Below are 12515 nucleotides of genomic sequence, written 5' to 3'. Positions count from 1 at the left end.
TTGATATTCTTTTAGGAAGAAAAGACACAGGCACGTAAAAGCCAAAGAGCAACATGAAGCTGCACGTGGTAAGTGCCAAAGGAGGGGCCTGGGGACTGAGGGCTGACTGACGGGCCACCACGATATTAGAAAACCAGGGTCCGCAACCTGATCAAATGATCCTGCACCGGCACGAGAGCGCAGAAAGAGTCGGAAAAACTTCTCAGTGGGCAGGAATGAAAATGAGTCCAACTGACTGCCATAAGCACAACAAGTTATTCTGGTGAGGCCACACGAAGGGTTTTTGGCACGTGTCAGATGCTGATCAAAGGCAACCTCACGGACTTCCCTGATGGAGCAGTGGTTAAGAATCTGCCTGCCAATGCAGGGGACATGGGTTCGAGCCCTGGTCCGGGAAGATCCCACATGCTGCGGAGCAACTAAGCCCGTGCGCTACAACTACTGAGCCTGTGCTCTAGAGCCCGTGAGCCACAACTACTGAGCCCTCGTGCCACAACTACTGAAGCCCGCGCACCTACAGCCCGTGCTCCGCAACAAGAGAAGCCACTGCAATGAGAAGCCCGCGCACCGCAATGAAGAGTAGCCCCCACTCGCCGCAACTAGAGAAAGCCCGTGCGCAGCAACGAAGACCCAATGCAGCCAAAAATTAATAAATAAATAAATAAAAACGATTAAAAAAAAAAAAGTAACCTCTCCTTCAGACTTAGGAAACACACCTGCTCCCCGTCTCATTCTCAAAGGACAGGCAATTGACTTCAGGTGCAAGATCAATTGAGTGCTTTAGGAAACTCCTGGAGGGCTCTGTTCTCCTCCCAACTGGTGCTTTAAGCACTGAAGAGCCTGCAGGAGCTACAGGCAGGGCAGGGAGAAACCACCTGGGGTCACTCTTGGACGTTCAGGAAGAAGCACTTCCTAAAAGCTTACCTTGCTCATGGCTGTCAGGGCGGGGTCACAGGCAGCATCGAGATCCTGAACCAACAGCTGAATGCTGCTGGAGATGACACTGCAAATCAAACACACCACTGTGGGCACAGCTTACAAAAGCGACCTGTGAACGAACGACTGACCGACACAGCCCCTTCCAAATGTTTTAGGCACCTGTGTAAAACTTAGATTCACCATTTCCTCAGAAAAACTTGAGTTTCATTTCAAAAAGGAATGAATGACAAGGAGGAGCGTTTTGGCTCCGCCCTCCTTCTTGCTGTGTGTCCTGGTCTCACTCGGATGTGCTCCTACTCAGTCAGGACACCAGATTCCACGGCTCGTCTCCCCAGTTGCTACACCCAGAATTCCTCTTTGCTACCTCCTCCAAAAGGACCCGTTTGCCCAAAATGTTTAAATCAGATCTTGGGGGGAGGGGGGGAAGTTGAGAGAAAATGACCTAAAAAGAGAATTTGGACTTTTCCTCAGTAAGTGGCTGATGTGAAAGCAGAAGCTTGGCTTTCCCAAATCTCATTTAACCACCAGGACAAAATCCTGCCAGGTAGCACCAAGGCAGTAACTGTTTCAAGAAGGCTTTACAGGCTGAACTCCTTGGACAGACACTCTTCCACCCCAAATACACTTACCCTCCCCCGCCCCCCAGTGGCTAAAATCAGGCTGCTCACCCTTTATACCCTTGAAACACTGGAGGTGGGGCTGGCCCTCTGTAGATTTAGCGGGGCAGATAGGAGGCCCTGGACCTGACCTTCCTGCAGGGATGGCCAAGGGGGGATTTCTTCTCTCTTGTTATTCTAGATAGTGCAACAATAAAGCCCCCATAAGCTAAAAATGATTGTATCTGAGGAGCCAGGATGGGGGGCAGCTGCACCAACTTCTAAGGCTCCTTGGTGGCTGGTGGAGAAAATAATCCTGATCCAACAGAACTTCTCAGGTTCTGTAGTAACCTACGCTGACGGCCTGAGACACGCTGCTCCGTGCAGGGGGGGAAAGGCGGGCCTCGAGCAGGCGCGCGAGTACGTACGTGCTGAATGTGTCCATTTCTCCAGTCAGATTGATTCGTTCAGTCAGACTTACGTCGACCTTCTCCTTGAGTTTCTCTTCCAGCTGTTAGAGAGTAACAGAGAGAACAACATGCTTAATGATTATCGGAAGGAGCAACGTAACAATAACACTTAACATTTACTGAGTGTGAGCATTCCGGTATAATTCCAGGCACTTTTCGTGTATGGACTCATTTAATTCTCACTGCCCTGCAAGGAAGATTCTATCATGATCCTCCTTTGATATATGAGAAGATGGAGGCATGCCCTATGCAGGACAGTGAGTGGCAGGGCCGGGAATCAAACTTCCTCCAGAGCCTGTGCCCTCTGGCCCTGCGCTGTACTTCGTTCTCATGACACACTGACAATTTAAACAGATCCCCATTTTTAGGATACTCCCTGCCTCGTGAACTGCCGGCTCACCCACCAACACTGGAAGCCTCCAGTGGTGGGTGGCAATAAAATCAGGTGAAGTATTCCCTGAGCGCTGGGCTGGGCCACCCACCGCGTTAAGGTGTTGAGGGATACCAAAGTAAACAAAGGAAACACAGTCTCTGCCTGCATCGTCCTACAGCCAAGGGGGGAGAAACGATGGCCACGCTCCCAGAAGCCCCGAAGAAAAATACAACTGACCGGGAATTGTAAATGTCTCAAAACATCCCAGGAATTGCTTCACCTAGCATCCCCAAACCTATTTATTACAGGAACTCTAAGAATAATGAATGTTCTGTCTTAGATTTAAAAGTGCCTCTTAGGAATGGGTAAATTAATGTAACCTTTTGGGAAGGCAATTTATTTAAAAGGCAAACATTTAAATATACACACTCTTTCGGCCGGCGATTTCACGTCTAGAAAGATATTTCAATGAGTAATGAGAACAAGGTACGGAGATGCACACGTGTTCTTTGCAGCATTCATGAATTCAACCAATATTTACTGAAAGTCTATTCTGCGCCAGGCTCTGTCATAGCATAAGGGAGTTAGCTGGTGAACAAAAACAGATAAGATCCTCTTCTCATAAAGCTCACGTTCTGGTGTCATTTATATTAGTGAAAAACTGGAAACAATCTACACGTTTATAAGGGATTGAGGAGAAAAATTACGGCGCAGGCTCTCAAGGCTTCAACTCTCTAGTGGCCTTTCCCTGTTAACACTGAAAATAAAATCCAAACTTCTAACTATGATTTGGGTCCCTTTAGGGCCCGCATCTTGCTTTCCCCCTTGTCTGCTTGGCTTCAGTTATACCGACCTCTTAAGGTTCTGGAAGACACCGGGTCTTTTCCCCATCAGGGCCTTCACACGTCCTACTTCCTCTCTCCGAAGCACTCTCTGCTCCCCCGTCCTAGCCAGCTCCTTTGCTTTGCCACCCCCCCACCCCACCACTCATCCCTTCCAAGCTCCTCACTTGGCAGTCTCCTTCCCACCCCTCAGGGCTCTGCTTCAATATCACCTCCTCCAGGAGGCCCTCCTTGACTACCCTACCTCAGTAGGCAACTCCCTATCTAGCACTGCAACATCTGTTTCCTTCCTAGTACTTACCACAAAATTGAGGCTACATCTTGCCTTACTTATTTATTATCTGGCTCCTTTATTAGTTCTAAGTTCCATGACAGTAAGAAATTTGTCTACTCTGTTCACCTCTGAATTAATACCAAATACAGTGCCTGGTACATAATCAGTGCTTCATAAAGATCTCTTGAAGGAGGGAATGGCACACCCCATGCAGGTGTTAAGCGTAAAAGTGTTACAATTAATGAACCGATACTGACACATTATTGGCATTGTTTTTTAAGTATTATTTTTCAATTCTTCATTGCTTGGATTCTCAAGGCTCTTTGGTTTCTCCCTCCATTTCCTTTTGCAACCCCCCGCCCAACCCCCTGTGCTTTTTTCTTAAGGAAACTGGGTTGTTTGCCCCGTAGATTTTCTCATAGTTTGATCTCACTGATTGTATCCACAAGGTACTAATTAGCATGTTCCTCTATCCCTTGTATTTCCTGTAAATTGTAGTTTGATGTAAAAGCTTGATCAGATTCAGATTTTTTTTTTTTTTAAAGAAAACTGCTTCATGGGAATTCCCTGGCGGTCCAGTGGTTAGGAATCGGTGCTTTCACTGCCATGGCCAGGGTTCAATCCATGGTCGGGGAATGAAGATCCCACAAGTCACACGGCACCGACAAAAAAAAAAAAAAAGAGGGGCTTCCCTTGTGGCGCAGTGGTTGAGAATCTGCCTGCCAATGCAGGGGACGCGGGTTCGGGCCCTGGTCTGGGAGATCCCACATGCCGCGGAGCGGCTGGGCCCGTGAGCCACAACTGCTGAGCCTGAGCGTCTGGAGCCTGTGCTCCGCAACGGGAGAGGCCACGATAGTGAGAGGCCCGCGCACCGCGATGAAGAGTGGCCCCCGCTCGCCGCAACTGGAGAAAGCCATCGCACAGAAACGAAGACCCAACACAGCCAAAAATAAAAATAATAAATAAATAATAAATTAAAAATTAAAAAAAAAAAAAAAGAAAGAAAAAGAGAGTAAAAAAAAAAAGAAAACTCCTTCATGATGGTGCTGTGTACTTCCATCAGATAACATAATGTTTGGTTGCCTCTCTTTTTGTAATGTCAGCAGCCATTGATGGTCAATGCCCAGATCCATTATTCCATTAAGAGGTATAAAAGAATGATATTTGTATTCAATATCTTTTCTTCTTCATTTATGAACTGAAAATCTGCTATAAATATATACTTCCCATTGTCAGTGATTTGGTTATCCTGAGGTACAAGTCAGATAGGAAAGGCAGGATAAGAACTTTTCCTTTATTTACCAGTATTCAATTCATACCAGTGGTTTCTTAGTATCTTCCAAGGTGATAAATGAATTTTAAAAATCATTATAACCAAATGGATTTAAACATATTTGATGTTTTCAATCGACTGTAGCTAATATTTTCACTGATTCTTGTATGTCTCATCTTTGACCAGTAGAGTTCATTCAGGCTGACTCCCATAATTAGTTTCCTAAGGCTGCCGTAGCAAATTACTACAAACTTGGTGGCTTAAAATGGAAATGTATTCTCTCACAGAAGTCCAAAGGGAAGGGTTGGCAGGGTTGGTTCCCTCTGTGGGCGCTGAAGGAGAAGCTATCCTGTCTGCCTTCTGCCTCCTGGTGGTGGCCGGCAATCCTTGGTGTTCCTTGGCTTATAGACGCATCACTCCAGTCTCCACCTCCATCTTCACATGGCCATCTTCCCTGTGTCTTTGTGTGTTAAATCTCCCTCTCCTTTCCAGGGACATCAGTCATTGGATTTAGGGCTCACCCTAAATGCAAGATGATCTCATTTGAGATCTTTACTTAATTACATCTTCAAAGACCCTATTTCCAAAAAAAGGTCACATTTATAGGTACAAGGGGTTAGGACTTGGACATATCTTTTTGTACAAATAAAAGCCACTACAGGGGCTTCCCTGGTGGCACAGTGGTTGAGAATCTGCCTGCCAATGCAGGGGACATGGGTTCGAGCCCTGGTCTGGGAGATCCCACATGCCGCGGAGCTACTAGGCCCGTGAGCCACAACTACTGAGGCCTGCGCATCTGCAGCCTGTGCTCCGCAACAAGAGAGGCCGCGATAGTGAGAGGCCCGTGCACCGCGATGAAGGGTGGCCCCCGCTTGCCGCAACTAGAGAAAGCCCTCGCACAGAAACGAAGACCCAACACAGCCAAAAATAAATTAATTCATTAATTAATTAAAAAAAAAAGAGCAGATCTTCCTATTCTGAAGCTGACTGATCCCAAAATTAAATTATCCCATAATTTAAAAAAAAAAAAAGGCCACTACAGGACTTCCCTGGCAGTCCAATGGTTAAGACCCTGCACTTCCATTGCAGGGGGCACGGGTTCGATCCCTTGTTGGGGAGCTAAGATCCCACATGCTGCACGGTGCAGCCAAAAAAGATAAATTAAAAAAAGAAAAAAAAAAGCACCACTACAGCTCCTAAGTCCTTCTGAAATGACTCTCATAGTCTTTGATATTTTTCTTGCTTTTTCTATGACATGATGTTCCAGGTTCATCTTGTATAGTTCTCCAGACCTGGAATTAGTCATTTCTCCAGGAATCTCTGGTTCCCTTCAGTGGAAAATGGTATTGACAGATCACAATATAGGTGCCAAGAATGTATTTAATTTTATAATCAGTAAAAACAATTTTCTCTAAATAGCAAAAAACTGGCTACATCTATCATGAGTCATCAAAATGGTCTCTGATCTACTAATATGTCTAGAACTTCTAAGGATCTGCTCTAGAAAAATAATGCAAGACATATTAGATGTTCTTTGTAGGATTACTCATAAAAGCAAAAACTTGAAATAGCATAAACAATTATCAGGGATACTGTTAAATGATTTACGGTATAGCCCCCCTTACTGAAATATTATGTAACCATAACAATGATGACAAGAAAGACGTGACAGAAACAGGAGAAATGCTAATACTGTGATGTTAAAAACAACAAAAGGATATGAATGTAAATTAAGTTAATTACAGCATATGAAACTATGTTCATGAAAAAGGATTGAAATGCTCCAAATTGCTGATATGATTATTTGAGGGTGATGGGATTAAGAGTCATTGATTGTATAGTTTCTTTTTTTTTGGTACCATGCTTATTTTACTTTTAAAATACTATATTTATACGTGTATATGTCTTTCTCTTTCTGCACACACACAAAATAGTTAAATAGTATTTCTTCATCCAAGAACTCTGGGACCCCTGCCTTGGAGGTCCTCATAGATATTATCAACCTGCCCGGGAAGTTCTGAGACTAAATGGGTTGCTGTTTCTGGCTCCAAGGCCAAACCTTTACAGGTCATTCCCTGTGTGACTCAGTGTGACCATGTCCCTAAGCAGAGCACACTACTGCATCCGCCTCTGGCTGGCTTAACCTCAACTGTGAAGTTTTGGGGGGGACCCTTCCCATTTGGCCTCTTGTATTCTTGCTCTGGCTCACAGGTGCTCCGAGCTATACTGTCTGAACTGTCAGTCACGACTGCCTTTCCTATGATCTAGGCATGTAGAAATAATAAACTCCAAAAGGGAGGAACAATAGAACCTTCCCCAGTTATTTTCTTTCTCTTGGCCTTAGGTGAACTCCAGACCGAATGTGGAAAGGAACTTCTAATCCCACATCTAAGGCTGAATGGAAAATTCTTCTGGGTCTTCCTTCTGCTAATGGGAGCTCCAGCAGAGACATCACCCTTTCCTGCTTCCCGGTTCCTGAACGTCAGCATCCAAACAATGGTTATTTGTTTCTGCAGATTGAGAATGCTCCATAAATTTCAGGAGACACATAAAAGCCCAAAGGATTTTCAATGAGCCTGGTAACATTCCTGAGAATGGAATCATTGGTTGTGACTCATCACCACTAAGGCTGGGGCCTACCACCACTACGATTGTAACTGCTTTTAGCATGTGGGAGACAGGGCTACTGACCTATTTTCAAGAGGGCACGTCATGCTCTTTGAGTAGCTTACACAGCTCTGGGGAGGAGACCAGTCATACTTTCTTGTCCAGTCTCCTTTTAACAAGGTCCTTCTGCAAGGGGGCTGCCTGGGCCGTCCCCTGGCTGGACCTCAAGTTTTCCCGTGGGAGACCAGCTGTTCTGCCCAAGGTTGTGTGTGGCCTCGTTGGGGCCCATACTCTTACCCACTGAGCTAAGTGGCCCAGGTGGTTCAGGAAAAGGAGGAGGTGGTGCAAGGGCAGCCCCAGCCCGGGCGGCTCACCTGCTGCGTGGTGGCCAAGCAGTACTCCGCAGTGCTCAGGATGCTGCAGATGAGGCAGAGCTCCTCCAGGGTGAACTTGGCCACTTCTGAGCCCTCCTTTTCCTTGAGGAGGCTGCTGATGGTCAACCCACCGCCGCTGCTTGTGGTTCTGAGGAAAAGGCATAGGGACTAGTCAGGCCAGGACTCCTCATTTGCTTCCTGACCCGGAAACTGCACGTTGTAAGACAAAGAAACGGGGGAAGGAGAGGCTGGACGTGGCCCAAACAAATCCACACACAATGAGGCCCTTCCCGAGTGACCTGACCTTGACTGTCATTTGTTTAAATTCTCTGACCATCAGAAATAGGAAGAGACGATCCCAACAGCGAGCCAGTCATCAGTCATATTAAGTACGATGACTCTGGTCTGCTGAGCGGCCTCTCTGCTTAGCTTGGAATTTCCTGATCTCTGGAGCTCATCCAGAGTCATGTGTAGCGCGAAAGCTGGTTCCCCAACTGTTTCTCTCAGTTAAGAAAATTCTGCATGGGAGCTTGTCTTTGTGCTTGTGGAGGGGTTCAAAAGTCAATGTTAAGACATGGTTCCTGGCCAAAGGCCTGACTGCCTCAAGAAACAAAAAAACATGTCATCTCTTCCTACTGATCTAATCATGTGATCACAAAAAATAAAAAAGCAGTTTTTAAAATAACTTCCTGCAGTTATAAATAAAATTTCAACTGTGAGAGTCTATTTTTTAAGAAGACAGAATTCAATGATATTTACCTTAAAAATAACAGAAAATTTTCCTTTAAAACACACACACACACACACACACACACACACACACACACACACACACACACAGAGACACCCTAAACTTCCCAGTCTTATAGGTAATCAAAGATTTGAAAACATCTTAACTTCTAGTACTTATAAGGGTGTGAGGACACTGGCTGTCTCTTCCACTATGGGTTAGGAGCATTAAATTGTACGTTTTTGGAGGTATATTTCAGGAGCTTAAAAAAATGTTCAGACTCTTTGACCCAGTAGTTCTACTTCTGTTCAAGGATGCTCTTCTGAATGTTATTTAAAATACCAAAATAGTGAACCCAACATAAATGGTCAATTAAGAGAATGATCAATAAGAAATCTCATAAGTTAGCTGGGTCTTCTGTATGTGGGAACATCATAGCATCATTAAAAGTGTGTTGATGGGGCTTCCCTGGTGGTGCAGTGGTTAAGAACCCGCCTGCCAATGCAGGAGACACGGGTTCGAGCCCTGATCCAGGAAGATCCCACATGCCACGGAGCGACTAAGCCCGTGTGCCACAACTACTGAGCCTGTGCTCTAGAGCCCGTGAGCCACAACTACTGAGCCCGTGTGCCACAACTACCGAAGCCTGCATGACACAACTACTGAAGCCCGTGCACCTAGAGCCCGTGCTTCGCAACAAGAGAAGCCACCGCAATTAGAGTCCGCGCACCACAATGAAGAGCAGCCTCCGCTCGCCGCAACTAGAGAAAAGCCCGCGCACAGCAACAAAGACCCAGTGCAGCCATACATACATACATAAATAAATAAATAAATTTGGAAAAAAAAAGTGTCTTGATGAATATTTTTACTGTGCTGACTGTTCTCTGTTCTTCTCTTCCCTTTTCACCACTTGGGAGACTGACCTCTGCAGACTTATCACCCAGGCTCCCCAGCCCTCTGGCCTCCTGTTGGTTTCAGCCAACAGCAGAGGCTGTAGGAAGTCGGAGAGGTTGAGGAGAGAGGAGTCAGAGTAACAACTAGCCCTCCTGCTCCCTCTGCTTCAGTGTGGTCCTGGCAGTGACCGTGGCCCCTGTGACTACAGTTTCTGTTGGGCAGCCCTTTGTCCACAGCCCTAGCTCTCAAGTGAGTTTTAAAGTAGTAACAACTACCCACTAGAGTTTGGATGCTTCAGAATCCTCCGTTGGTTCCTTTCACCTGCCCCCATTTCTGTGAACAGTGGCTTTAGTAATAATATCCCAGCTGAGTACCATTTGTTTCCTGCTGTGACACTGACTAATACACATGGCAAAATGCTCGCAGCATGACAAAGCAGCAGGGTATAAAACTAAAAGCACTATAGTCCAGTCCCGTTAAACAAATAAACAGAAGCATGCAGTCACACACATTACATATATAAAGAAAGAACAGAAAAATGTGTACTGAAAAGTTAAACCTGTTTTCTCTGGGTGGTGAGTTTTATCTTCATCTTTGTGCTTTTCTGTGTTTTACAAACTTGCAGTATTTTGAACATCAGGATAAAAGTTATCAAAAATTTTAAAATAGTGTTTACCATATTCAAAGAAATTCTCATTTGTAAAACATGTCTGTTACTTCAAATCTCTTGTAGAGCGAAGGGATTTTATTTTTCTTTCCTCCCAATTCTGTAAAACTCCTATATATGACACATTTTAGTGACAGTGACAGAAACTAAATTCCAAACTGTTGAATTTAGCTATGGGGGTGATTTATAATTACTGGATTCTGAAGCATTGCTTCAGATCATATTCTATTACAATAGAAATTGCTATATAACCAAAATATCTCTAAAACTCTAGTCGAACAATCCATTTATTTCAAGTAATAAGCTATATAACAATATTTTAATGCCCCAGAATAACAAAGTGAAGTCGCTATAATTAGGAGCTGTGCTATGCAACCACCTTTCCCCAAATCCCACCACATCTTTAACATTAGACTCAACCCAGGAGAGCAAGATACACACACCATAAGAGAGACTTTGGCCTGAATGAAACTGCCCTTGCTGTTCAAAAGTCATTGCTACCACCACCCCACTTCTTTTGCCAAGTACCTATCACTGCATCCATGTAAACTAAGCACATCTATAATGGGACTGGCTCCCCTGAGTCCACCGTGGCAGGATCTGACCTATGCTAGTGGCCAGCGTGGCGGTACTGATTTCCTCTGGTGGTCCCGATCAGCTGTGGAATCCCATTTGAGAGGAAACAGTCTCAGACCCTTGGGAACTCCATAAGGGTGTTTTCCTCCCTGATACTCTTGGCAGTTTAGTGAACGGCTTCAGGGTGGATTTCCTTAAAGATTTCCATACTTAGGTATATTCAGAATCTCACTTCTCCGGTCAGATCAGGAAGAACAGGACTCACTTGGGCAGGTTGCCAGAGAGGATTTTCCAGGCGTACTCTCGGAGGTACTTCTGGAAAATAGTGGTCAGGGCGATCATCGGCTCCCCGGTACTGAGCTGCGAGCACTGCACCATGCACTTCTTGTAGTAGACAAAGAGGTCGGCACAGCTGGGGAGCACGGCGCCCCCCTCGTCCGTGTTGGGCTTAGGGGGCCCCTGGGCTTTGAAATCGGCCACAAACCGATCTATCAGCTCCCCAAGGTTTCTGGGAGGAAGAAAACATGAAACGTTATTTTATTTCAAGAAAGAGAAAACAAACGTGCTTGACTGCCACGAGGCGATCACTCCTCATGCTTTTTACATTTAAAATTGGACCCGTTTCAGTAAGTCGGACAGAGAAAGACAAATATTAGATGATATCACTTATATGTGGAATCTAGAAAACAATACAAATGAATCTATTTACAAAACAGAAACAGACTCGCAAAAATAGAAAACAAATGGTTACCAAAGGGGTAAAGGGGTGGGGGATAAATTAGGAGTATGGGATTAACAGATACACGCTACCATATATGAAACAGATAAGCAACAAGGATTTACTGTGTAACATGGGGAACAATATTCAATATCTTGTAATAACCTATAATGGAAAATAATCTGAAAAAAATAACTGAATCGCTTTGCTATATACCGGAAACTAACACAATACTGTAAATCAACTGTACCTCAATAGAAAATAAATAATTAACTTAAAACATTTTAAAAAACTGGACCCATTTTTATCAATATCATCATTAACTACCACCACCACTCCTACAATAACAGCAGTGATAAAATTTGGCATTTGCGTGCTGTTTTATACTTTTCAAGGCACTTCATGATCACATTTGACCCCAAACCCCTGGGAGAAAGACAAGGTGTTATTGGACCCTCTAAGAGATGAAAAAAATAAGGCCCAGAAAGTCTGTCACACGATTTAGTGGCAGAGCTGAGCCTAGAATCTACCGCTTAAGTGTGTGCACTGGTCTTACTACCATATTAGTACCAGCTCCCCTTTCCACAAATGAAAACCCTAAATAATGACAGTGTTCATTTTCTGAACACTTATGGTGTACCAGGCACCATGTCAGCTCTTTATAAGAGTCTTTATAAGTGAACTTCACTTAATCTTCACAATAACCTTATGACGCAGGGACCAAAACTATCCTCCTTTTCAAAAAGCGAGGTGCAGAAATTTAAAGGACCTTGTCCAAAGTCATACAGCCAGAGAGTGGAGGAGCCAGGATTAAAAACCAAGCAGCCTGGCTCTAAACCTCATGCTTTTACCCACTCTACCCTACTACCTCCTCAAACACAAAAAGGTTATGATGTCAGCAAATATTTAGATATCATTAACCTAAAGGTACCCAGCAGGCAGACAACTAAACAGAGAGAAACTGTAAAGAAACAGTCTAATGCTTTCTTTCTCCTTTAATGCAGTTTCTTCTTAACAACTTCCAAAATCAAAGGTGTAAGAAATCTTGGGAGGAGAGAAAATACTGAGCAGCTCCAGGCTAGCCCCAGGTCACGGTGGTGATGATGGTTGCAACTTTCTCCCATTTCCCATTCAAACATCACTGAATTTACCTCAGTCACGCTGACTCATCACTGTTCACAT

The 12515-nt window shown here is 44.6% G+C and overlaps 1 protein-coding gene across 9 annotated transcripts in view; it reads right to left on the bottom strand.

Moving 5' to 3' along the window:
* VPS53 (VPS53 subunit of GARP complex) overlaps window positions 1–12515 on the bottom strand; it is a 139659-nt gene that overhangs the window by 47333 nt on the left and 79811 nt on the right. For all 9 annotated transcript variants that reach the window (XM_082443447.1, XM_082443446.1, XM_082443451.1 and 6 more), the window contains exons 14-17: window positions 10881–11123; window positions 7749–7896; window positions 1964–2046; window positions 925–1003 (exon numbers count right to left, since the gene is read on the bottom strand). In XM_082443447.1, coding sequence (XP_082299573.1) covers window positions 925–1003; window positions 1964–2046; window positions 7749–7896; window positions 10881–11123 — 553 coding nt within the window. The remainder of the gene's footprint in view (window positions 1–924; window positions 1004–1963; window positions 2047–7748; window positions 7897–10880; window positions 11124–12515) is intronic.

The sequence above is a fragment of the Balaenoptera physalus genome, assembly GCF_965194825.1.
Source record: "Balaenoptera physalus genome assembly, chromosome: 20".
NCBI lineage: Eukaryota > Metazoa > Chordata > Mammalia > Artiodactyla > Balaenopteridae > Balaenoptera > Balaenoptera physalus.
The sequence above is the reverse complement of the archived record's forward strand: the minus strand, read 5'-3'. Positions and strand labels throughout refer to the sequence as shown.